Source organism: Somniosus microcephalus, chromosome 9, assembly GCF_052327205.1.
Source record: "Somniosus microcephalus isolate GS21.2 chromosome 9, FLI_Smic_1.0, whole genome shotgun sequence".
NCBI lineage: Eukaryota > Metazoa > Chordata > Chondrichthyes > Squaliformes > Somniosidae > Somniosus > Somniosus microcephalus.
This window is the reverse complement of record NC_140995.1, coordinates 165,802,410-165,829,986: the sequence shown is the minus strand read 5'-3', so window position 1 is coordinate 165,829,986 and position 27,577 is coordinate 165,802,410. Positions and strand designations below refer to the sequence as shown.

Below are 27,577 nucleotides of genomic sequence, written 5' to 3'. Positions count from 1 at the left end.
CCATTGGTACAGCTCCTTCTTGTCCCAGAACTGGTGCCAGTGTCCCATGAAAAGGAACCCCTCTTTCCCACACCAGATGATCATGCATGTGTACGCCAGATTCCCCGGCAGCTGTAATGACTCTTTCGTGATGACTCTTTCGTGCTGAATCAGTCCACTCTCCCTCAGCTCTTTGCACCTCCAGACTTACCAGCTGGCTGCTTGGAGACGAGGGCTATCCACAGAAGACGTGGCTCATGACACCCATGAGGACGCCAAGTATCGAGGCAGAGGAGCATTATAATGAGAGCCACATGTCCACCAGATGTGTCATAGAGCAAACAAAAGGCATGCTGAAGATGCGCTTCAGATGCCTTGACAGATCTGGAGGAGCCCTTCAGTACACACCAGCCAGGATCTCCAGAATCATCGTCTTTGCTGCGCGCTGCATAACATAGCACAGCAGCGAGGATTGGAGATGCAGGGCGCGGAGTGCACAGCCTCTTCAGAGAAGGAGGAGGAGGAAGACGATGAGGAGCAGGAGGAGAAACCTGTGGTGGAGATGGCACCAGCGCACATTGCTGCCCGAGGGGCCTGGGATGGCCTCAAAATGGCCAGATTTACTTAACCTGCTCAAAGCAGCCACATGGTGTACTAAGTCCTCCAACAACACCATAAGGCATCCCTACCATGACCAAGCCATTCCTCGAGGTTAAGTAATGTCTCACCATTCACTCCAAGTGACAAAGCCACTTCCAAGCTGGCAGGCAAAAATGGATTGGAACGGAAAGTGGTGCAGAGAAATTCATTTGTGTGCGTCATCAAAATAACTGAAACTTAACACTAACGTTTTTTCATACACCCATGTGCATCTACTTGTGTGTCTTTTTTCTTTTCCGAGTGCTTCTACAAAGTGCAACCCCTATGGCTTCAGCAGAGGTAGAGGCAGACTGCTCACTTCCCGGCTGCGTCGCGTTAAGGCACTTTTTGTGGATGCCCTCTAAGTTTTGGAGCCTGTGATGGCCCCGCCAAAGTCTGCTCCTCCTGCAACTGTGTAGGGACGGACTTGGCCATCGGGATCCGAGAAAGCATGTGGGGCTCTGACTGAAGGGGAAGCAACAGGGTAGAAGTGAGAGCGCTTTGAGAAGAGCCCCCACTTCCATGTCCCCTCTCACCATCATCCCTCTCATGGGCCACCCACACTTCCCTACTAGCAAGCAGCTGGAAAGCATCTTGCTGCACAGTAGTGGAGCGATGAACACCCAAGTTTATGTTTATATTCCTCCGAGAGATGATGTCTATGAGCATCTGCCATCTGTTGCCCACAGCTAGCATGTCCTCATGTGACTGGAGCATTAGCTGCTCCATGCAGGTGACCATCCTTTTCATGGAACAGCATATCATCGCCAGCGACATGGTGCTGCTCATGTTGGAGATGGACTCCTCCGTTCTCGGCACATTTGCAGACATCGCGGCTGCAAAAGATGCCAGAGCCTCGTGCAATTGTTGCTGCCCCTCCAAGATCACCCTCTTACTCGATGGTACCCTCCCCACCCCCACTTCGAGGCTCAGCAGAGCTTGGAGCATCCTGCACCCTCCAGTGAGGAGTCTCCACTGCTGTCCCTGTCGACACCATTTGCTCTTGCTCACTTGTGAAGTACGAGACACCAGGTGGCAATTCTACTCTACGGTGCACAGGACCCACCAAGTTGTGCGTATCTGCGCTGGTGCTGGGTGCACTTGGGTCTGCTGACAGTGCACCCTCAGAGGCTGGAGGTTCCTCTGAGAAGTCGTCTTCCTCCTCTGGCTGGATAGTGGGGTGGATGGGCACTTGATGGACCAGTGGGAAAGTAAAGAGATGAGTTAGAGGTGCTGTAATAAGAATGGGCAACGTTACCATTATGCACATTATGGTATTTCACTGGCTGCTGACATCAGTCACCATATGAGTGACTGCTGTATGCCATGTGGCTGTATGAGATATAATTCTGTCACCAGGTTGCTGGGATGTCCCCCGCCTCTCTATCTCCCACTGCCAGCAGCTCTGCAACTCCTGATATCTCCAGGGCCCCCTCCTCTGCTGGTGTTAGTTGGGTGAATACTGGAGGGCCACCTCCGGTTCTCTGCCCCTCTCGCATGTTCTGGGCTTTTTTCTCCTGCGAGAAGGGGAAAAAAAGGGAAGTTTGAGTGAGAGTGATGGAATGAGAGTACAGAATGGATAGGTTAAATCTGTAGAGGGTGACTCTGAGGGAGTGGGGTGCTAATGCCAAATGGCCTCCTCCTGTGGCGTTACTTGCTATGATTGTATTAGGATGAGGGTGAGTGTGAGGGGGGTGATTAGTCAGATGGGGATATAAGTATGTAGAGAGAGATTGAGAGAGAGAGAGAGATTGAGAGAGAGAGAGAGATTGAGAGAGAGAGATTGAGAGAGAGAGATTGAGAGAGATTGAGAGAGAGATTGAGATTGAGAGAGAGATTGAGAGAGAGATTGAGAGAGAGAGATTGAGAGAGAGAGATTGAGAGAGAGATTGAGATTGAGTGAGATTGAGATTGAGTGAGATTGAGTGAGATAGAGAGATTGAGATTGAGAGAGAGATTGAGAGAGAGATTGAGAGAGAGATTGAGAGAGATTGAGAGAGAGAGAGAGAGAGAGATTGAGAGAGATTGAGATTGAGTGAGATTGAGATTGAGATTGAGTGAGATTGAGATTGAGTGAGATTGAGATTGAGTGAGATTGAGTGAGATTGAGATTGAGATTGAGTGAGATTGAGTGAGATAGAGAGATTGAGAGAGATTGAGATTGAGAGAGAGATTGAGATTGAGAGAGAGATTGAGAGAGAGAGAGATTGAGAGAGAGATTGAGAGAGAGGTTGAGAGAGAGATTGAGAGAGAGAGAGATTGAGAGATTGAGAGAGAGATTGAGAGAGAGAGATTGAGAGAGAGAGATTGAGAGAGAGATTGAGAGAGAGAGAGATTGAGAGAGATTGAGATTGAGTGAGATTGAGATTGAGTGAGATTGAGTGAGATAGAGAGATTGAGATTGAGAGAGAGATTGAGAGAGAGATTGAGAGAGATTGAGATTGAGAGAGAGAGAGATTGAGATTGAGTGAGATTGAGATTGAGTGAGATTGAGATTGAGATTGAGTGAGATTGAGATTGAGTGAGATTGAGATTGAGATTGAGTGAGATTGAGATTGAGTGAGATTGAGTGAGATTGAGTGAGATAGAGAGATTGAGAGAGATTGAGATTGAGAGAGAGATTGAGATTGAGAGAGAGAGAGAGATTGAGAGAGAGGTTGAGAGAGAGGTTGAGAGAGAGAGAGATTGAGAGAGAGATTGAGAGAGAGAGAGAGAGAGAGATTGAGATTGAGTGAGATTGAGATTGAGTGAGATTGAGATTGAGTGAGATTGAGTGAGATTGAGTGAGATAGAGAGATTGGGAGAGATTGAGAGAGAGATTGAGAGAGATTGAGAGAGAGAGATTGAGCAAGAGAGATTGAGAGAGAGAGAGATTGAGAGAGAGAGGTTGAGAGAGAGAGATTGAGAGAGAGAGATTGAGAGAGAGAGATTGAGAGAGAGAGATTGAGAGAGAGAGAGATTGAGATTGTGAGATTGAGAGATGTGGACCTGGAAGGTATGTTGGTATGAGGATTGATGTGCAGGAGTAGGCTTGGGAAGGTAGAGTGATGGGGATGTGGTGACCGGCACATCAGGATGAAGGTGAGTTTGGCATTGCACTCACCTTTCCTGACCTCATGAGATCATTGAATCATTTCCTGCACTGGATCCAGGTCCTCCTGACCACATCCCCGCTGCTGACCTCCTCTGCTATCTCCAGACAGGCTCTTTTGGAGGTCTCCTGCACCTATCTGCAGGGAACAGGACCTCCCTACATGCTCTCACTGCCGCCACCAGAGTATGCAGGGATGTGTCAGAAAATCGTGGTGTAGCCCTCTGGCTTTGACTACCCATCATTGATAGTTTAGAACAGTACTCGGCCCTTTATATTTCTGCTTCTACACTCCTCAGGCAACCTTCAAATGAGTAGAGTGCAAGGCTGCTTTAAATATCGGACGTCATCAGACCCGCTCCATTTAATTGGGCCGGGAAACGTGCATGACTGCTTTATAAGTGGGGCAATTAAGTTAAAGTCGCCCTGAAGAACGCGCTGAGCAGAACATCGCATTCCGACCTGACTCCACGGTAAAAATTCCGGTCATTATCTCAGCTCCAACACCTAAATCTGATTGTATAATGACATAACAACATACATAAAAGCTGGCCTATCTACTACTGGTAAGATGCACACTCCTCTCAAGGGCAAGTATATTTTATTGTGTAGCCAAAAATACTCGATGCTCCCAAGTGTCTCCTCCTTTGTGGAGTATTGTTTGATCTTCATTCACCAACTTCTCAGGACAGCATAGTTGAAATCCAGGGATTACTGTGTGGGAAGCCATGGATGTAGTGCTATATCTTAACAGTTTCTCGTGCAGCATGCTCAAGCATTGTGCTGAATTATAGTGCTGGGGTAGATGAATACAAGTTGTGTGATGTCATGCAATAACTGCACCGTGCCCTGGTCAAATAGCACGTTGAGTACTGTGTTTTTTTGGTCACCAAGGAAACATTATAGCCATCAAGGTGATGCAGAGAAGAGCCACAGACGAATTTTTAATGTCAAAGGATTGAGTTATGAAAAATTGGAGAAACTGAAGCTCTTTGGCTTTCAAAACAAGTGACAGAGGATTTCATAGGATGTGGGTAAAAATTTATGCAAATGGATGGACAGATGAAAAATGGTGTTTATTACTGTTAAATGTAAACTACTGCAAATTAGGTGAAATAATATGCAGCAAGTAGAAAATGAATAGAATAGAATTAGCAAGGGAGAGTAATAATGACTTATCACTGTCAATGTGGCAAACCAAGTTAATTAAATGCGGAACATAAAAGTCAGAACACAGAATGTAAATCTACTGAGCACAGGCTGAGGCTATATAACTTGCACTGGTCAGGCAATACTTGAGAGTACTGTGGGCAGTTCTGGTTGCTATGCTTCAAAAATAAATTGTGCAAACACTACAGAAAGTGCACCAACAAAACTGTATTTATATACTGCCTTTAACGTAGAAAACATCTCATGGTGCTTAACAAAGGACATTAAATAGATACTGAGCAATAGCAATAGAAGAGTTAGGCGAGGTGGCATAGTCAAAGAGAGGTTTTTGAAGGCACCACAGCTTAGGGAGAAAAGAATTCTAACCTAAAATGGCTGAAAGCTCTGCTACAAAAGGTGTAACAGTGGGATGAGAGATAAACAGGGAGTCACTGTTGGATGAGCAGAGTACCCCGACACAAGGGTGGAGAAGGGTACAGTGATGAAGCAGGAAACAGACTTGTAAATGATGAGGATTTTGAACGCTGGGGAAGGGATAGAGCAATAGTCGAGCTGGACTTGGCATAGGTCAAGATATTGGCAGCAGGGTTTTGACAAGTTGGAGGTTATGTAGGGTAGAACTTGAGCCAGCGAGGAGACTTTTGGGAGAAGTTTAGCCAAACATTTTGCTTCCAGATGCAAAGGGGATGAATTATTAGAAAAGGTTAAAAAACACAATACATCCTAAAGAGTACAGTTAACAGAATCCTGTAATATATAAAATAGTAAGAGTAAATGCACTATATTTCTTTAAAGGTGTACGAGTAGAATCACAGGTTACAAGTATAAATCAGGTCTCAGAAAAAGCTTCATACAAAGTGTGAAAAATGTCTGGAATAATCTACCAGGCAGTGAAATAGACACAAACTTTAGAAGCATTCGAAAGGATACTGGACTAAGTTAGTTGGGATACTAGAGGACTTATTGGAACATTCTATCTCATTCATGGGGAGGAAGGGGGATTTGAGCAAATAACTTCAAAGTTTTAGAAGTCTTGTCTGAATATCCACTGTAGATTTAACGACTGGGTTCCTTGCATCCAAATTTTGCTTCTAAGATAAATTGTGAAATGGCATTGCCTGAGAGGACTTGGTTTCTTCAACTTTGCTGGGATCTCTTCCTTGGTGCAGCAATGAACATATTGATGTTCTGCACTTAAATATAAACTTAACATAGAAACACAAGTGGTGTTAGAACTTAGTTAATACTATTGCTGGATGTTTTCCTATCCCACATAAAACCAAACATTTGCCTCGCCATTTAAACACCAATTAAGACCGACTCAAAGTACCATGAAAATGTCAGTTACTCATGCAAACTCCTTTTCTACAACTGAACACAATGCCTGTGCAGGTGAATAGTATGAAGAGTTTACAATTCACATTTTAAGAGATTTTGCAATAAAACCACATTCTAACAATTTCAGGTAATAAAAAATGTTGGATTAAAAAGCTTAAATATTCAAGTTATAAAATGTTAACAGAAAGCTCTGGGAGGAGTTTCATTAGGTGCTGACAGAAAAATAACTTCCCAAAAGGCACTTGGATGCACAATGAACAGTTAATAGTCACGAAACATTAAATGTTATTTCAAAAGGCAAAATACTGTGGATGCTGGAAATCTGAAATATAAACAGAAAACGCTGCCTGACTTGCCGAGTATTTCCAGCATTTCCTGTTTATTATGGCCCAGAAATTCGGGTCGGGGGTTTTTCGCGGGTGCAAGCCCCCGACCTGCACTTACCTAGTGCGCCGGCCGTTGAGCTGTGGGCCTGTGTGGGATTCCGATCCTGGGCCTCCTCCAACTGCCGACGCGCAGTGCTTGCGTATCCCAGGGGCGTAGTTAGTTCGATGCGTCCCCTGGGATCACGTGGGCCATAGAGAGCCAATGGTAGCAGGGAATGTTTCATTCATAAGTTTGACAGGAAGAGCTGTCAAACCTATAAATACTATAAGCCCCAAAACATCACTAAAACTTCACATAAATTTTTTTTTTAAATCACATTTTAAAAATAACTATAAATGACATGAAATAACTATTTTAAACAATAATTAACATTTTTGAAAAAAATTACATTTTCTAATGGAGCTAAAAATAAACTTACCTTTCTTTAAAGTATTTAAAAATAATAAACCTGTAGAAAAAATGTTTTAATTTTAATTAATTCACCACTTACCTTGTTAAAAGCAGGCCTTGTGCCTGCTTTTTAAAAGTGTAACTGCTGGAGACTTACCCTCCCGGAGAAACCTGCAAAAAAAACGTAAGTTCGATGCGCACGCGCTGCCTCTCCGGCGCATGCATTCCACCTGTTACCCCCTTCTTTCAGGGGAACGGAAGTGCCGGTTTCCCGGGCATGCACAGTGCATGCACGAAACCAGCACTTTCGTTGGGCCAACGCGCGAATACCCCATGTGTACTCACGCGTTGGGACCCGAATTTCTGGGCCATTAAATGTTATTTCATCTCTTATGGGCCTTTTGCTTGGAACTTCATGCCATTACATTTTTATAACCTACTACAAAATAATGCAATTCCCTGGTTATACTCTGAATTTTACATTATACTTGAGGATAAAAAAGTTTGAGCTGAACATCAGGTAACAATAGGTACTGATCTATGACCACAATGAAATTGATAGTATTAGGAACAGTTCTCATCATTTTTTGGGGTGGTGAAGAAAGGGGAAAAAGTATTTCCTATAACTAACTGCCTGATGGAAAATATTTAATTGCTTTTCATCCTTAATATAAATACATAGACAAAAGATGTTTAAAAAATATATAAATGAGGTAACCAAACTGTATCAAACATATATGCGCACAATTTGAGGACTTTATCGTTTCAAAGTTTTCTCTCATGAGGAATAAACTGAACATTGCATTCTGTACCCTCTATAAAATGCAATTCAACAATTATTACCATATTCCCTTGTGTTGGTGCTCCAGGCGTCCTAAAAGAAAATAAGAGGTGGAAGAACATGAAAACATTTGTTTTTAAAAAAGAAATTCTCTCTCATACTATAGCGAGCAATTATGATGTGCTTTTAGCATTTTTGATGTCGTCAGCAAAGGTATTTAGAATATGAAATAAAATTCTCTAAATAAATATATTTGTAAAACAGGACTGTATAGTGATACCGCTTGCTGGAGCATCAAAATGCAGCACTGCAAAGTTAGTAGGACACAGGTTTGATTCTTCTACTCTGCCGAGTGTCTAATCTCAGCTTGACTCCTACTGGGAGGGAGAAAAAAAAAGAGAAAAAGCCCTTTCAAGGCTGATCACAAGATAGGTTTGTTTGAAGGTGCTTCAGCCCATTTATTTTCAACCTTCCAGAATACCAATTCTTATGTCTTCCCATTACAGCTTTAATTTAATCTCAATAAGCAGACCTAAATTTAACATCCTCTCTGAAAGATAGCACATCTGAAAATGCAGCTCACCCTCGGTTTGTCATTGAAATGCCAGTCTAGATCAAATCCTGGTGTGGGGCTATAATTTACACCTTCTGACCCAGAGACGCGTGTCCTACCAAATGAACTGAGCATTCCTGTGCACTTAACGACTGATTCAGAGTGGCACCGAGAATAAATTCACCACCATCCTAGTTCTAGTCAGTTCGCAGTCCAGGAAAGCCAAGGAGGAGTATGAGGAAGGGGAAAAAAGCAATTTTGTATCCTTAAAATATATTATGTACATTAATTAATAAATCTTGCATTCTTGTTTATTTGAAAATCGGCCTTCTTGCTGCAGTCCGTGTGGTGAAGGTACTCCCACAGTGCTGCTGGGTAGGGAGTTCCAGGATTTTGACCCAGCGACAATGAAGGATCGGCGTCATACTTCTAAGTCAGGATGGTGTGTGACTTGGAGGGGAACTTGAAGGTGGTGGTGTTCCCATACACCTGCTGCCCTTGTCCTTCTAGGTGGAAGAGGTCACGGGTTTGGGAGGTGCTGCCGAAGAAGCCTTGAAGAGTTGCTGCAGTGCATCTTGTAGATGGTACACACTGCAGCCACAGTATGCCGGTGGTGGAGGAAGTGAATGTTTATAGTGGTGGATGGAGTGCCAATCAAACAGGCTGCTTTGTCCTGGATGGTGTCGAGCTTCTTGAGTGTTGTTGGAGCTGCACTCATCCAGGCAAGTGCAGAGTATTCCATCACACTCCTTACTTGTGCCTTGTAGATGGTGGAAAGACTTTAGGGGGGTCAGGAGGTGAGACACTTGCCGCAGAATACCAACCTCTGACATACTCTTGTTGCCACAGTATTTATGTGGCTGGTCCAGTTACGTTTCTGGTCAATGGATGTTGATGGTGGGGGATTCGGCGATGGTAATGCCATTAAATGTCAAGGCAAGGTGGTTAGACTCTCGCTTGTTGGAGATAGTCATTGCCTGGCACTTCTGTGGTGCAAATGTTACCTGCCACTTATCAGCCCAATTCTGAACGTCATCCAGGTCTTGTTGCAGGAGGGCATGGACTGCTTCATTATCTGAGGAGTTGTGAATGGCGCTGAACACTGCAGTCATCAGCAACATCCCCATTTCTGACTTTATGTTGGAGGGAAGGTCATTGATGAAGCAGCTGAAGACGGTTGGGCCTAGGACACTGCCCTGAGGAAATCCTGCAGCGATGTCCTGGGGCAGTGATGATTGACCTTCAATTACCACAACCATCTTCCTTTGTGCTAGGTATGACTCCAGCCAGTGGAGCGTTCCCCCCCCCCACCGATTCCCATTGACTTCAGTTTTACTGGGGCTCCTCGATGCCACACTCTGTCAAATGCTGCTTTGATGTCAAGGGCAGTCACTCTCACCTCACCTCTGGAATTCAGCTCCTTTGTCCATGTTTGGACCAAGGCTGTAATGAGGTCGGGAGTTGAATGTTCTTGGCAGAACCCAAACTGGGCATCAGTGAGCAGGTTATTGGTGAGTAAGTGCCGCTTGATAGCACTGTCGATGACACCTTCCATCACTTTGTTGATGATTGAGAGTAGACTGATGGGGCGGTAATTGGCCGGGTTGGATTTGTCCTGCTTTTTGTGGACCCATATCTTAGTCTATATTTATTTAAAGATTCTTTTTAGCTTTAAGGCCATTTAACTGTTTAACCAACACCAAAACACAAACATTAACCACTAAATAAAAAACACGAACCACTAAAAACACGAACAATAAACTTACTACTTATCTGTTACTTACTCGTGCTGCTCCACACTCTGCTGACTATGACATCACTTTGAGTTTTTCCTTTTGTTTGTCTGGTGCCTCCCGCTCTGCTTCTCCAGAGAAGTTCTGCTGCTGCTGGCTCTCATGCCCTGTTTAAATCTGCCGCTCTACTTACTACCTCAAGCTTACACAAACCACTATAAGTATTAAAAGGCAAAAAGAAGCACCTCCTTCCCCCTCTGCACCAAATTCCTACTCTCACCAAATTCTAAACATCCCACTCTGTTCACAGCGAACTCAGTTAACGTTGAAATCTGTGGTTATGCTCTGTGCATTAGCTGCAGTAACCAAATTAGGATTTGGCTGCAATAATGCACATTTTGTGTCTCTGAAGTGTTTTGGCAGCTACTTAATCAAGTAATGACCAAGGACATTACTCCAACTCCAGAGAATGGAAAACTGCAGAAAATGGAGCAGTGAAATTTATTGACAAGGCCAATGCCCGATTCTGAAAGGCTGATTGAAATCAGAAATAAAGTAAACCACAATGCAAATTTTAAACTGTGCCCATCGTTTGTGTCTACAGATTGTATTAAAAATATTAAAAGTAATTTCTTAGTTAGCTCTGGTATTCTTTGTACCGACAATGATTTTTTTCAGCAGCTTCCAAACCTTGAGATTGTCAATTCTCTTGAGGGAGAATGAAATGTACAGCTGTGCGATGCTTTTCAATAGTTTACTGCTCACCAGTTTAACATGCCCCCGAGACAAAAGCTGCTTAAAGAGCGAGTGAACAGTACAAACCATTCAAAATCCTGATGGTCACTAATGGAATGGGTACATAGTCCTGTTGCTGGCTGTGTTCTCTGGCTTTCTATCTCACCGGTGGCAACACTGAACTAGTTAATGTAGGAATTAAAAAAGGTTTAAATGCTCCATTGTTGAATTAACTCCAGCTTAGCAGGCAAGACAATTCCTAGCTAGAGGTTTAAATTTCCCCCAGCAGAAAACTGCTGCACCTTTCTCGCAAAGTTAGTTAACAAGCAATAGCATATTTAATTTTTAAAACTTAATTTAAGAAGACTGGGAGTAAGCTGCTGAAAAGAAAGAAAAGCTGGTGGTTTCAATTTACCTCCCATAGATTTAATGACCACCCCCACCATTGTTACAGTTAACGTTCCGCGCAAATATCCTTCCATGTTTTTAGACAATTCTGAAGTAGATATAATTTTTCTTAAAAACTTACCCTTCACTAAGATTCCAAGGCAGCAGGAAAGAAAGAAACGTTTTAAAATTCACTTTCAAAAAAGTAAACTTTCAAATTTAAAAGAAGTAAATAATTGATTCCCACTGGCATTTTAACAATTTTTAAAAATTCCCTTGTATGTCTATTACAAAGGTACCGCTTTTAAACAATTTGTTCAGGTGTACGAATTGGAATTTTTAAAAACTCGTATAAGTTTTTAACTACTCCATTCATAGTCAAATATGTTTTAAATCTATCAATGGGATAATTTAGGTTTCTAGCAGACATTCATTGGCACTACAAACATTACAGAAATTAAAGTATATTTTAGCTTTGTGGTTCGAATATAAAGGGCTGGATTTTCATTCAGGAGTCGGAACTACAACTTTTGGGGTTGTAGTCCCGCCTCCATCGAGATGCGGCCAATCCATGCAATTCTAACTTGATTGACCTTGTTGAGCCTGCCCAGCGGGTAACAGGTGACGTCAGACTTTCAAATTTGAAGCTGTCAAACACTGACCGTCTTACTTCTAACATGAGTCCTTCTCCACATTCAGTTAGAAATCTCTCCTGCACAGTAAGCTGAAAGCTGTCACTTTTGACAGTTCGCAGCCATTCTGCTTTCTGTGCCAGTGAGATGAGGGACTTTCCGAACCTAAAGGAAGGAAGGCTTAAAAAGTTAAGAAAAGGTAATTTACACTTCTTTAATCACTTTAGACACACCAAACACACTTACCTTTGCACTCATGCACACATCACTCACCTGAACACTGACATCTCGACCCCTCCAAGTCCTTCAACCCGACTCCTCCAACTTGGCATGGTTTGGAGCTGTCGGGAATCCCACAGTTCAAGCTTAAAAATAGGGATTAGGCTAAAAACTGCCTGTTAACTACCTGTTAACAGGCAATTAATTGGCACTAATCTCTTCCCGCCTCGGGGAGGCGGGTCCCAGTGCGGGGCAGGTACCCGCCTCCTTTGAAACTGGCATGGGGGCGGGACCTCTGATTTCGGGATTTTTAACCCGCCGCACGCCTTCAATCCCGACTCCACGGCACACACAAAGTGTCAGTAACACATGTACGCCTTCACTTCTACATTTGGCAAATCAAGAAACAAGAGGAGTACATTCCAATGCCTATGTAGCTAGAAGCCTACATCTTTGAATTTTTCAATTTTTAAAAATTAAGTAGGTACTCTCCAATGAACACAGAGCCGTGTTTTCTCCTTATGGATTCTAAACGCAAAACACCTGTTCCCTTTCGATAGTCAAGGTGCATGGCAATGACTTACTAATGATAATCTTGTCCAATTTTTCATTTCTCCTCCAGGGAAGCAGCAAAGCTTTCAACCACTATGGTTCTGATAAGGAATGGCGTGGAATGGGAAAACTGATAGGTCAGTATTCCCATTCCACTCCCTATGTATCTTTCCACTCTGTAATGCAACAAGTCGGTGCTTCACTACTGTATACTTCCACTGGTTTTTAAAAAGTCAGTTTTGTAGTATTTATAGTCACAATAGATCAGGAAAATTTTGACCAGTTCAGTGACAAATTAATACAGTGCTCGAGGTACCAACGATATAGGTAAAAACCGGGATGAGGTCCTAAAAGCTGAATATAGGGAGTTAGGAGGTAAATTAAAAAATAGGACCTCAAAAAGGTAGCAATCTCAGGATTGCTACCAATGCCACGTGCTAGTCAGAGTAGAAATCGAAGGATATTTTAGATGAATACGTGGCTAGAGGAATGGTGCAAGGGGAAGGGATTCAAATTCCTGGGACATTGGATCCGGTTCTGGGGGAGGTGGGACCAGTACAAACTGGATGGTTTGCACCTAGCAGGACCGGGACCGATGTCCTAGGGGGAGTGTTTGCTAGTGCTGTGGGGGAGAGTTTAAACTAAAATGGCAGGGGGTTGGGAACCTGTGCAGGGAGACAGAGGAAAGGGAAACAAGGATAGAAGCAAAAGTATTATGTAATGAGAAAGGAATAATTAGCAATCTTGTTGTGCGAGGCCCCTTGGGGCAGAGCAATCATAATATGATGGAGAGTGAAGTAGTTGACTCAGAGGCTAGGGTCCTGAATTTAAAAGGAGGAAACTACGATGGTATGAGGCGCGAATTGGGTAGGATTGATTGGGGAATGTTACTCAAAGGGTTGACGGTGGATAGGCAATGGCAAACATTTAAAGATCGCATGGATGAACTACAGAAATTGTTCATCCCCGCTTGGCATAAAAATAAAACAAAAAAGGTGACTCAACCGTGGCTAACAAGGGAAATTAGGGATAGCATAAGATCCAAGGAGAGGACATATAAATTGGCCAGAAAAAGCAGCAAACCTGAGGATTGGGAGCAATTTAGGATTCAGCAAAGGAGGAAAAAGGGATTGATTAAGAGGGGGTAAATAGAGTATGAGAGTAAGCTTTCAGGGAACATAAAAACTGACTGTAAAAGCTTCTATAGATATGTAAAGAGAAAAAGATTGGTGAAGTCAAGCGTAGGTCCCTTGCAGTCAGAATCAGGGGAATTTATAATGGGGAACAAAGAAATGGCAGACCAATTAAATACATACTTTGGTTCTGTTTTCACAAAAGAAGGACACAAATAACCTCCCAGAGATGTCGGGGAACATAGGGTCTAATGAGAGGGAGGAACTGAATGAAATCAGTATTTGTAGGGAAATGGTGTTAGGGAAATTGATGGGATTGAAGGCCGATAAATCCCCAGGGCCTGATAATCTACATCCTGGGGTACTTAAGGAAGTGGCCCTAGAAATAGTAGATGCATTGCTGGTCATCTTCCAAAATTCGATAGACTCGGGAACAGTTCCCACGGATTGGAGGGTAGCTAATGTTACCTCACTATTCAAAAAAGGTGGCAGAGAGAAAACGGGGAATGATAGACCGGTAAGCCTGACATCGGTAGTGGGGAAAATGCTAGAGTCCATTATAAAAGATGTAATAGCAGAGCACTTGGAAAACGGTGACAGGATCGGACAAAGTCAACATGGGTTTACAAAAGGTAAATCGTGCTTGACTAATCCACTGGAATTTTTTGAGGATGTAACTGGTAGAATAGATAAGGGAGAACCAGTGGATGTGGTGTATTTGGACTTTCAGAAGGCTTGCGATAAGGTCCCGCAAAATAGATTAGCGTGTAAAGTTAAAGCACAAGGGATTGGGGGCAAGGTACTGACTTGGATAGAGAACTGGTTGGCAGACAGGAAGCAAAGAGCTGGAATAAACGGGTCTTTTTCCGAGTGGCAGGCAGTGACTAGTGGGGTATCGCAGGGATCGGTCCTAGGACCCCAGCTATTCACAATATCTATAAATGATCTAGACGAGGGAACTAGATGTAATATCTCCAAGTTTGCAGACGACACAAAGCTGGGTGGGCATGTGTGCTGTGAGGAGGATGCAGAGAAACTCCAGTATGATTTGGACAGTTTGGTGATTGGGCAGATACATGGCAGATGCAGTATAATGTGGATAAATGCGAGGTTATCCACTTTGGTGGCAAAAACAGGAAGGCAGATTATTATCTGAACGGCAATAGATTGGGAGAAGGGGAAGTGCAACGAGACCTTGGTGTCCTTGTGCACCAGTCGCTGAAGGTAAGTATGCAGGTGCAGCAGGTGGTTAAGAAGGCAAATGGTATGTTGGTCTTCGTAGCGAGAGGGTTCGAGTACAGGAACAAGGATGTCTTGCTGCAGTTGTACAGGGCCTTGGTGAGACCACACCTTGAGTAGTGTGTGCAGTTTTGGTTGCCATATTTGAGGAAGGATGTTCTTGCCATGGAGGGAGTGCAGCGAAGATTCACCAGACTAATACCTGGGATGGCAGGTATGACGTATGAGGAGAGATTCGGTTGATTGGGCTTATACTTGCTGGAGTTTAGAAGAATGAGAGGGAATCTCATTGAAACTTATAAAATTCTATCAGGACTAGACAGACTAGATGCAGGAAGGATGTTCCCAATGGCCGGGGAGTCCAGAACCAGGGGTCATAGTCTAAAGATAAGGGGTAAGCCATTTAGGACAGAGATGAGGAGGAATTTCTTCACCCAGAGTGGTGAACCTGTGGAATTCTCTACCACAGAAGGCAGTTGAGGCCAATTCATTAAATATATTCAAGAAGGAGTTGGATATATTTCTTAAGGCTAAAGGGATCAAGGGATATGGGGAGAAGGCAGGGACAGGGTACTGAGTTTGGATGATCAGCCATTTTCTCATTGAATGGTGGAGCAGGCTCAAGGGGCCGAATGGCCTACTCCTATCTTCTATGTTTCTACATGTATTCCCTCACCCCCACAATTTTTATGTTTTTTTTTTAAAAAGTACGGTCAAATAATCGTAACTGTTCAAGGCTTTTAACAAGCATTTTCACAGAATCATAGTGATACAGCACAGAAGGAGGTCAATCAGTCCATCGTTCCTGTGGTGGCTCTTTTGCTAGAGCTATCCAATCATTCTCACTCCCCTGCTCTTTTCCCATAGCCCTGTATGTATTTTCCCTTCAAGTATTTATCCAATTCTCTTTTGAATGTCACCACTGAATCTGCTTCCACCACCCTTTCAAGCACAACATTGCAGATCACAACAACTCGTGTTTAAGTACTAAATAAAGTAGATCTTCTGGAAAAGTCTAAGATTTTGAGGACCTGCACCATTGTGTAGACTTTCAGAAACAAATGAAGTAGGGTAAATTTCTATGACTCAAGCTTATATTGCAAATTTGCACAATCATCTGATGGCTAGTTTTAAAGCACCAATTTGCAGAGGTATGAGTGTGTTTTGATTGGTTATTACTGTATGCAGATAAACTTGTTAACTGTGTAATACTAACCAAATCACATGTTGCTAATGGAACTTATTTGATCAATATATGTAAAGATGTTTTCCTTGCATTGCAATACAAAATGCTGATACTTAAATTATTTCTCATACAACTTGTATGATGTTACTGTCATATTAAATACTTTTACATGAACATCTCAATTACTTTACAGCACCAAGAGAGTAATTGCATTTACAAAGTGTCATCATGTAGCTGCAAGTAGAAAAAATAAGCCAAATATAAAGCAAGAACTGCAGTATGCCCTCTTATTTTATGAAAATGTGTAAACTAAATAGGAGCGACCCTACCTACTGCCAGTTGCATTTTTCTTCCCTTCCAGTGTATTCAAATGTTGTTCAAGGGCTTCCAGAAGACTGCTAGGAGCCTAAAAAAGTAACAGCACAACACATCCATTATATATTTTCTGGCAATTCACCAGCCAACTACATATGGCACTTGTGTCAATAAGTGTAACCTTCTGCAGATCATTTGCCTGGAAAACAGCAAGACATTATATTTTCATGATTTATTTTACTTTCTCCATAAAGCCAAAGCATCACAAAAAAACTCATGCTTTCAATCCAATGAAAACGCAAAACAAAAACACACTTGAATGAACTCAGTTGAAAGTTTTATTTATTCTCTTAGAAGATCCTAAAATAAAAGACCTGACACTAGCATAAGAGGTAACCTCATTCAAGTTTCTGAATTTTAAAAACAGCAGAAAATAATTTAAACTAATACACACACACCTCCTCTAGAACTATTTCTTTAAAGGAATCCAAGCCTATTGATGTGACAATGTAAGGATTGCACTTTTAATACAGCAAACATTATATGGGTTGATGGACTCTGAGTTTGACAACAGCATGAGCATTCTATAACAGACGGTTCAACATTGGGAACATTATTGCTTCAAGTTGGAAGTGTGATTCTAAATTCGATGATTTTTAACTCCTTATGCATTGTGACTGAATTAGTAAGAGCCACAACCAGTCTAAAACTTGGGCTGACCTTTGAAATATTAACTTAGCAGGTTCATCAGCGTTTAAAGAAAAGCTATGTATTTCCAGCATCTTCTGGTTTTATTCCTGATTGTTATTTTTCTGCCCAGACCCTTTATTTGTTGTGGTCACATTCCACAAAGTACAGCCAAGCTAGTCACAATATTTAAAACTTGAGACTATTTCTTTGCCAGTGGTCGCATAGTTACAACCATATTTTCCCAGAACTTTGTAATGGGAATGTTGACGCTGAACTGCCAAAAGAGCACAAGACATTGAAATCTATTCCAAGAAATAAGCCTAACCTAAATGTGTGCTTGGCAAAGTGAAGCAGGTTAAGAAGCAAAAAAGGTTGAGAGCACAGGTGCTTTTTCTTTTATCCTTTATTTCCTCAGAGCAGTGTACAGCAGAGTGAGAAAAGTGTTGGTAGAGTTTAGCAGTCTTCCTTCTGGTGCCCAGATCAGGATCTAAACCAGTGCTGAGACTTAGGTGCCTGGTTTTGAAACTAGCTTGAAACAGGGATCAGGTGGTATCAGACCTTACAGAACCTTCAAATTGAAGAAAGATTGAATTGATCAATGTTGGGATAGTTGTGGAAACCCCAGAGGGCCACGGCAACTTTCCCCTCACTGTATGAGAAAATATAGAATGAAGCTCACTTTTGATTACTTCACTGATGTGGTGGGGGGGGGGGGGAGCGGAGTCTATTTCTGCCTGCATCTCATTCCCTATCTGATGCGAGAGGCTGTTTCCAGACAGAATTGTTGCCCAAGATGCGCCAGTGTCTGGAAAATCAAGCTTGGGCATCCATGTGGTCAGATAGACTGAGTAAATAAACAGTCTTGTCACGTTCTTTTAGTGAGTTTAGAGCAGAAAGCTTGCGTCTAAAAGTTATGCTGCTCCACAATAATTCATTATACTGTACAGGTAAAAACACATTTCAGGTAATGTTCTAAACCTTTCAAAGTTATCCTCAAACATTACACCACCATTTTCAGAATTATCTTGCCTTCATTTTAATGCCAGTTTTTGCTATAAGCACTTCTTGCAAGAAACTCGTTCTAAGATCACTCAATTTCCTTGGCTTCATCAAAGTTACAGACAGACAGATCCGTACAGGAAACTTTTCTTTAATCCGGGAAATACAAAGAACCTTCCAATAGCCGTAATGTAACTACAGGAAACTTTCGATTTACCGGCACCTAAATAACCGGAAATCTCGGTTAACCGGCAAAATTCAGGAGTAGGTTTTACTTCATATTCTACTTGGGTTCCTCCATCTGTTGCTGTGCCGGGACCGACGTGGTGCCGGTGCATCAAAAATTCCGGATAACCAAAAGCTATAGTAAAAGATAGGGAGAGCTGACAGCTCCGTATAAAGCAACAAACCCTGTTGCTTAGCAACAACTGCAGAACAATGGCCACAAGTTCCAAGCGTCTCTGTAGCTTAGTAACAGCTGCAGCCACACCCTTGCACAGCAACAGATGGAGGAACGCAAGTAGAATATGAAGTAAAACCTACTCCTGAATTTTGCCGGTTAACCGAGATTTCCGGTTATTTAGGTGCCAGTAAATCGAAAGTTTCCTGTAGTTACATTACGGCTATTGGAAGGTTCTTTGTATTTCCTTGTGGTAGCATAGCACAGCGCTCTAGTTCACTCTTCGTGGACATTTCATTTCACATGACAAATTCCCCACTTTAGCCAAGCTACTGTAAGGAGGCCTGAAGCAAGATAAAATATTTTTCCTCAAGCAGGAAGAAGAAGAAAAAACCACAACAACAACAACAAACTGGGAAAGAAAGCAGAAAATGCTGGAAACACTCGACAGGTCAGGCAGCATTTGTGGAGAAAGAGTTAATGTTTCAGGTCGATGACCGTTCAAAATGTTAATTCTGTTGCTTTCTTCACAGATGCTGCCTGATCTGGAAAGTGTTTCCAGCATTTTCTGTTTTTATTTCAGATTTCCAGCATTTGCATAATTTTGCTTTTGAAAAAAAAAGATTCAGAATGCCCTCATCTCAGGCCACCTTTTGAGCAGCTGGTGGAGGAGCTGAAACAGGTTTCAAACACGTCCTCTTAGCCTAGAAGAATACGAGGTAAAAGGGGAAGTGATGAAAATTAAATCAAATGCAATAGTTGAAGAAAGTACTGTACTATTTTTAAAAAAGTTCAGTTAATACTTATATTTCAGGAAACCATCACATCTAAACAATTTAATTCAAATCACTACAAAAGCTTTTCCATTTCTTATAATAAACAAGACACAAGCCAAGCAAGATATTCTTACAGCGCAGTCACATTGCTTAATCCTGTAGTTAGTAGAGAATATGGTGAAATTGAATGAACAGTCTTAAAAAATGTAATGGCTCTGAATCAGCATGTGGAACAATGGCAAAACAGACAAACATGAAAAATGCACAAAAACACAGAGAAAGCAAGAGTTGTAACATGCAAGATTGACACAAGAAACACATTGTGAAATGGACAAGAAATTCATGCGATATGCTGGATTTATATTAAACTATTTGATCTCCTATGGCATTGTACACCAAGCTGAAAATTATGGCCTCTTTCTTATTTGTCTCGTCTTCATGTAGCTGTTGCTCTCTCAGTCACCATCTCTTTTCTGCATCTCACCCCATAACCCCCCTTTTTGCTTCCCTATTGTAATGTGCTCAACACACGGACACGGGATGTATTCCTTCAGCCATCAACACGAGGCTTCTTTATTCCTTTCCTTTCTCTGTTTACTCTCCCTCACCCCCTACTGGGGCAGAGGGTAACTATCACCACATCTCCCTTTCTAAACAGACTTTGAATACTATTCCTTTACTATTAACATTTCAAATGACCTTTTTTCAAATCATTACTTTTTTTTTAAACTGTGCTTCATAACATCTCTAATGCACAATGTATCTCTTTTTTTTTAGAAAAACACGAATAATGCAAGCAGAGTAAGCTTGGAGGGACAAGATGACTGCCTGAACCCTCCACCAAGTACCTCGGGTATTATTCTGACCCAATGAGGTGTCTTGGTTCTTAAGCTATTCATGTTGCAAAGTCCTGGAGGTATGAAGGACGATTGCGGACCCTTTCAGGGTATCGTCTGGAACCCGATGGAGGTGGGGTATCCTCTGTGGGTGGAGGAGTTCCAGGACCCGCATCCCCATTGTAGTCATCGGGAATGGAAGGTTCATCAGCAGCGTCTGGGGGCTGCTGGGTAAGTGCGAGGTGTCTGCGGTTCCTGCGAACAATCTGGCCCTGGATATCAACCAGATACGATCTTGGGGTGTTGGCCTGTCCTTGCACAATGTCTCTTTTGCGGGAGTCACGTATCCACACATAGTCACCTGGAAGGAGTGGACACAAGGGCTTAGCTCTGTGGCAACTGTTAAAGTTGGCCTGTTGTCTTAGTTTAGATTGTTTGTCCTTGTCTGTAAAATTCTGGAGGTCGGGCCAGCCTGGGGTCAGGAGTGATGGCAGAGTTGGCACGGTTGTACGAAGTTTTCTGCCTTGTAGCAACTCAGCAGGGCTGAATCCGCTAGAAAGAGGTGTGGAGCAGTATGCAAGGAGTGCCCGGTACGGGTCAGGTGACTTTTTAAAAAAGCTGTTTGGCTGTCTGGACAGCGCGCTCGGCAGCCCCATTGCTTTGAGGATACAGAGGACTGGATGTGACATGGGTGAAGTCCCAGCTGTCGGCAAATGAGCGAAAGGTGTCCGAGGCAAATTGGGGGCCATTATCTGTTCGGACCAACAGGGGGACCCCATGGCAGGCAAAGCAGGATTTCGTACATTCAACGACTGCATGTGAGGTGGTGGAGAGGAGCTTGATAACTTCAATGAACTTAGAGAAGTAGTCAAACATTACCAGGTAAGTTGAGTTATCCAAATGAAATAGATCAGCCCCAACCTTCTGCCACGGACCCTCAGGGGTGTCATCTGGAATCAATGGCTCTGGTGGTTGTTGTCTCATTTGGGCGCAGCTTGGGCATTGTTGTACTTTATGTTGTAGTTAACTGCTTAATCCAGGCCACCAGACAGAACACCTGGCTCGTGCTCTGCATTTTGTGATCCCTTGATGGCCATCATGCAGTTTGTCCAGAATGTCTTTCTGCATTGATGCTGGAACGACCAACCGGCACCCTTGTAGCAGCAATCCTTGTGCAATAGTGAGGTCACCTGAAACGACCGCGTAAGGTCTAAGAGCGTTGTCAAGTTTCGCATGATCTGGCCAGCCCTCACGGCAGTATGCGAAGACGTGGCAAAGTCACGTTTCCTGTTCTTGACGAAGTGCAGCCAGGCGTTTCTCGGTAATGGGCAGTGCAGTGAGTATTGAGTGTACATAATTCTCTATGCACTGCACCTCAGGGGAATCATCCACCGGCGGCTGGTAGGGAGCCCTGGAGAGGATGTCAGCAGTTGCTAGGCTCTTCCCTGGCACATGTGATATAGTGAAGTGAAAGTGCATGAGTCGCATCCGAAAGCGCTGAATGCGGGGGGGGGGGGGGGGGGGACAACTCGTCCAGGTTTTTAGATCCCAATAGTGTAAGGAGGGGCTTGTGATCTGTTTCGACCTGGAATGTCATGCTTATTAGGAAGTCTCTATAGCGCTCACACGCCCATGTAATGGCCAGAGCCTCTTTTTCAATCTGCGCATAGTGCTGCTCGGTTTTTGAAAGGGCTCGTGAAGCATAGGCCAGTCAGCGTCAGGTCTCTTTTGTAAAAGGACTGCACCCAAGCCAAACGATGAGGCATCAGCTGACACTTTAGTGAGTGCATTGGGGTCATACAGTGCAAGGCCTGGCGGGGTGGTTAGCTCCGTCTTTATCTCAGTGAAAGCTTGGGACTGCTGGGGTCCCCAATACCATGAGGTCTGCCTGTTGAGGAGATCCCGGAGTGGCTTGGTTTTATCAGCTGGATGGGGTATGTATTTGCCCAAGTGATTGACCAAGCCCATGAAGCGGCGTATTTCAGATACATTCCTTGGCACGGCCATGTGTGCGAGGGCCTTGACTTTGTCAGGATCTGCTCTGACACCGGTCCCATCGATAACCTGGCCGAGAAATTTCACCTGCATTTTGGCGAATTCACATTTGGAGTTAAGAGTAAGTCCAGCTTGCTGTAGTTTACGGAGAATTGCAAAAAGTCGCTGATAGTGCTGTTCTTGGGTTGCGCCAAACACCAACACATCATCCATTTGGCATAAGACACCATCAAGTCCCTCAAGGAGGCGGGACATGCGGCGCTGGAAATGCTCAGGGGCGGAGGATATTCCAAAGGGCAGTCTGTGGAAACAGTAACGTCCGAATGGCGTGATGAACGTGGTGAGGCGTTTTGACTGCTATGACAAGGGTATTTGCCAGAAACCAGATTGAGCGTCAAGCTTTGTAAAAACCTTTGCATCTTTCAGCTGCCCCAGAGTGTGCTCTACGCAGGGTAAGAGATGCAGCTCTCCACAGACACTTTCATTGAGTTTTGTTAGGTCTACGCAGATTCTGATTTTTTCGTTGGGTTTTGGGACTACAACCATTCCGGAGCACCAGGCTGTGGGTTCCTCAACTCTTGCAATTATCCCCAGTTGCTTCATGTGGGTGAGTTCCTCCTTAACTTTGGACCTAAGGGGGAGCGAGACACATCGGGGTGTAGAGAGAGCAAAAGGTTTAGCATCCAGCTTGAGGCGAATGTGATACTCCTCTTGCAGTCGCCCAATGCCTTGAAACAGTCTGGGGAACCGCTGTCTGACCTCCCGCTCGAGGTCCGTAGATACTGTCTCTGCTACTTGTGGGTCCAACCTGGACACCAAACGCAGGGAAATGATGGCGGGGCGACCGAGGAGCGCTGTTCGTAGACCGCGTACCACATACACGTCCTGTTTTGTAGACCATGGACCACGGGTCAGGGTAGCTGAAAATTTTCCTCTGACATTCAACGGGACTTGACCAGGCCCCTGAAGAATCTTAGTGGTGCTCTGAAGAGCCTCTTGACCTAGGTCGTTGTAGAGGCACTCCGGGATGACAGTGACATCAGCCCCTGTATCGATTTTGAATTCAGTCATGTGACTACACAGGCTTAGGGCGATGGTCCACGGCTGGTCCTGCCCATCTCCAATTGACCCCAGGAACGCTATCTCATTGTTGTCGTCCTCTGATATTTCAGCAACCGCAGGTGTGGATCGGCAAACTGCAGCAAAATGTCCCTTTTTCTGGCAATTCCTGCAGCTAACATCTTTGGCTGGACAGATTTGTCTATTGTGTGTACTCCGGCCACACCATCTGCAACTCCGCTTTTGTGGTTGGAAATGTGTTCCAGTTTGAGTTCCAGTGCGAGGCCGCTGTACATATTCATGCGAGTCAGTTTGTCTTGATTTGGTAGAAAAATGTTTTTGGGGGGCTGATTGTCGGGGGGCACTTATGGTTTCAATGGACTTCTCCTCCTCATTACTATCTTTCTGAAGCATTGATTGCTGTTTCTTTATTGCTTCACTTTGGAAAACCTGTGTTTTTGCTTTGTCAACTGTGAGGTCTGGATCCAACTGTAATTTTTCAGAGAGTTTAAGATCCCTTAGTGCAACAACCAATCTGTCATGAATTAGTTCATCCCGCATAGCTCCATATTCACAGTGTTCTATGAGCTCATTTAGCGCTTTGATGAAGCTATCACCCGATTCCCCTCTCTCCTGCACGCGCCTATGGAATCTTGCGCGTTCGAATATCAAATTCCTCCGCGGGATGAAATGATTAGACAACTCCGTTTTAACTGTGTCATAGCTTTTCAGTTGATCAGGCGTAATATTCCTGCACCGGACGATCGCTTCAGCCTCCGCTCCCATGGAATATAATAGCGTGTTGACCTGTTTTTCCTGTGACTGTTTATCAAGGCCTGAAGCCTGTCTGAAGTGTTCAAATCTGCTGAGCCACAACGGCCACTCTTCCGGCCGTGTAAAATCAAATTCGGAGGGGGGAGAAATCTGAAAGAATGCAGGACTTTGAGTGGCCATGATAGTAAGCAACGTGGGGTAAGTACACTTTTTTTTCCTCAGTCTCTCTTGTTTATCTCCGTCCTGGCTCAACTAGCTACTATGCTACACCCGTATCGTAAACTTTCACTCACCGGGAGCTGACTGGTTTCACCAAGAAAGTTAGTTCCATTGACGCGGACAGTCTTTAACATGGGTATTTCGGGTACTTGCCACTTCTGTCACCATGTAATGTGCTCAACACACGGACACGGGATGTATTCCTTCAGCCATCAACACGAGGCTTCTTTATTCCTTTCCTTTCTCTGTTTACTCTCCCTCGCCCCCTACCGGGGCGGAGGGTAACTATCACCACACCTATCACCTTCTGCTTCTCTGCCTCTCTCTTTCTTTTTGGCTGGGTGGTAGTGGAGGGTATGAACATAGTGTGGTGGAGAGAGGAGCCACCAATAGCTAAAAGTTGTCTTTTTGGCGAGGGTTGTGGAAAAAAGTCTGGCCTAGTGGCTCCTTTTCCACCCCCCTCCCCCAATTATTCGTTAACTTCATCTTTTTGCTCCCATCAGAGCCCCCTACACCTTCACATTACCCCTTCCGTCCACGCCTTCACTACCTCCAAAACTTTTGCTTTGAACTGGCCACTTGTGTCCGGTCTTCCCTTTTGCTCCACTGGCACTCACTTCACCCATAAATCACCAACAATTTTACCCACTTGCACTAAGTTCCCCTTCCTTCCTATCCATTCCCATCAAAATGGATTTAATTACTTCAAAATTAAACTTAAAAAATGAAATTTCTCAGTATCTCCCCCCTGTCTCATAGGTGTTAGAAATTAGAATCTCTCGTGTAAGTGATGATCTCATGTACTTTGACAGAAAAGGTCAGTGCTAATCAGTCGGCTTCAAAATGAGACTGCTTGTTTTTTTTTAAAAACTGAAGGGGAAAGAGAGCGGGGGAAGGAGAGGGAAGGCCAAGGGGGGGGGAAAGAGAGAGAGGGGGGGGGAAAGAGAGAGAGGGGGGGGGGAAAGAGAGAGAGGGGGGGGAAGGTGACTGGGGGGGGGGGGGAGGTGAGAGAGGGGGGGAAGAGAGAGAGAGAGGGGGGGAAGAGAGAGAGGGGGGGAAGAGAGAGAGGGGGGGAAGAGAGAGAGGGGGGAAAGAGAGAGGGGGGGAAAGAGAGAGAGTGGGGAAAGAGAGAGAGGGGGGAAGAGAGAGAGGGGGGAAGAGAGAGAGGGGGGGAAGAGAGAGGGGGGGAAGAGAGAGGGGGGGAAGAGAGAGGGGGGGAAGAGAGAGGGGGGGGAAGAGAGAGGGGGGGGGAAGAGAGAGGGGGGGAAGAGAGAGGGGGGAAGAGAGGGGGGGAAGAGAGAGGGGGGAAGAGAGAGAGGGGGGAAGAGAGAGAGGGGGGAAGAGAGAGAGGGGGGAAGAGAGAGAGGGGGGGAAGAGAGAGAGGGGGGGAAGAGAGAGAGGGGGGGAAGAGAGAGAGGGGGGGAAGAGAGAGAGGGGGGAAGGGAGAGAGGGGGGGAAGAGAGAGAGGGGGGAAGAGAGAGAGGGGGGAAGAGAGAGAGGGGGGAAGAGAGAGGGGGGGGAAGAGAGAGGGGGGGGGAAGAGAGAGAGGGGGGAAGAGAGAGAGGGGGGAAAGAGAGAGAGGGGGGAAAGAGAGAGAGGGGGAAAGAGAGAGAGTGGGGAAGAGAGAGAGGGGGGAAGAGAGAGAGGGGGGAAGAGAGAGGGGGGGAAGAGAGAGGGGGGGAAGAGAGAGGGGGAAGAGAGAGGGGGGGGAAGAGAGAGGGGGGGAAGAGAGAGGGGGGGAAGAGAGAGGGGGGAAGAGAGAGGGGGGAAGAGAGAGGGGGGAAGAGAGAGGGGGGAAGAGAGAGGGGGGAAGAGAGAGGGGGGATAGAGAGGGGGGATAGAGAGGGGGGAAGAGAGAGAGGGGGGAAGAGAGAGAGGGGGGAAGAGAGAGGGGGGGATAGAGAGGGGGGATAGAGAGGGGGGATAGAGAGGGGGGATAGAGAGGGGGGATAGAGAGGGGGGATAGAAAGGGGGGGATAGAGAGGGGGGGATAGAGAGGGGGGGATAGAGAGGGGGGGATAGAGAGGGGGGGGATAGAGAGGGGGGGATAGAGAGGGGGGGATAGAGAGGGGGGGATAGAGAGGGGGGGATAGAGAGGGGGGATAGAGAGGGGGGATAGAGAGGGGGGGATAGAGAGGGGGGGATAGAGAGGGGGGGATAGAGAGGGGGGGTAGAGAGGGGGGGTAGAGAGGGGGGGTAGAGAGGGGGGGTAGAGAGGGGGGGTAGAGAGGGGGGGTAGAGAGGGGGGTAGAGAGGGGGGGGTAGAGAGGGGGGGGTAGAGAGGGGGGGATAGAGAGGGGGGGATAGAGAGGGGGGGATAGAGAGGGGGGGATAGAGAGGGGGGGATAGAGAGGGGGGGATAGAGAGGGGGGGATAGAGAGGGGGGGATAGAGAGGGGGGGATAGAGAGGGGGGGATAGAGAGGGGGGGATAGAGAGGGGGGGATAGAGAGGGGGGGATAGAGAGGGGGGGATAGAGAGGGGGGGATAGAGAGGGGGGGATAGAGGGGGGGGGATAGAGAGGGGGGGGAGAGAGAATTGCAGACGGAGTGAATACACATGCTGAAGATGGGCTGCTGAGATTTTAGTGTTTTTAGTGTCTAAAGTGGGGAAAAAAAGTTTCATTTCATTTCAATTTTTAAAAAGGTTTTAAAATTAAATTTAATTCTAGTTAAGTTAGTTTAGTTTAGGTTAGTTTAAGTTTAGATTAGTCTAGACAAAGTAGAGAAGGAAAAGACCGCCAGAAAGACTACCAAAGAAAAAAAAAAACCCAGAGGAAAATAGAGGGAAAAAAAAAGCCAAAGCAAAAAAAAAAAGAAACAAGAGAAGAACTACACAAACCAGTGAACGGCAGCCACACGGGGCTTCAGCAGCGGTGGTTGAGTCGGCGGCATCGGGACCGAGTTCGAGGAGGCGAGGTGACTCGGGCCGCAGCCCAGCGGTCCAGCAACCGGCACAGCCGAGGGGACTCGGGCCGCATCCCAGAAATCGGAACGCAGCCCGGCAACGGGCACAGCGGAGAGGACTCGGGCCGCATCCCAGAAATCGGCACAGCCGAGGAGATCCGGAACGCAGCCCGGCAATCGGCACAGCGGAGAGGACTCGGGCCGCATCGCAGAAATCGGCACAGCCGAGGAGATTCGGAACGCAGCCCGGAAATCCAGCAATCAGCACAGCCGAGGGGACTCGGGCCACAGCCCAACAATCCAGCACGGGAAAGGCCCGAGGAGCCAGGCCAGCAGGCACAGAGACCTCTGAGGAGAAGGAGAGCAACCAGAAGGCTCGCAACCAAGACCGTGAGTACAGGGCCCAGGGAGGGAGGCCCAGGGAAAGGCCCGAGGAGCCAGGCCGAAACAGAGGCCCAGAGACCTC

General features: G+C 45.2%; 1 protein-coding gene across 26 annotated transcripts in view; it reads right to left on the bottom strand.

Annotated features, from left to right (window-relative positions):
- The window catches only part of snap91a (synaptosome associated protein 91a), a 312,251-nt gene that overhangs the window by 79,432 nt on the left and 205,242 nt on the right, over positions 1-27,577 (bottom strand). For all 26 annotated transcript variants that reach the window (XR_015079572.1, XM_085997458.1, XM_085997467.1 and 23 more), the window contains 2 exons: positions 16,474-16,550; positions 7,838-7,868 (listed from right to left, as the gene is read on the bottom strand). Coding sequence is in view for 25 of the 26 variants with exons in the window: in XM_085997458.1 (XP_085853584.1) it covers positions 7,838-7,868; positions 16,474-16,550 (108 nt within the window). In the remaining variant the exon portion in view is untranslated. The remainder of the gene's footprint in view (positions 1-7,837; positions 7,869-16,473; positions 16,551-27,577) is intronic.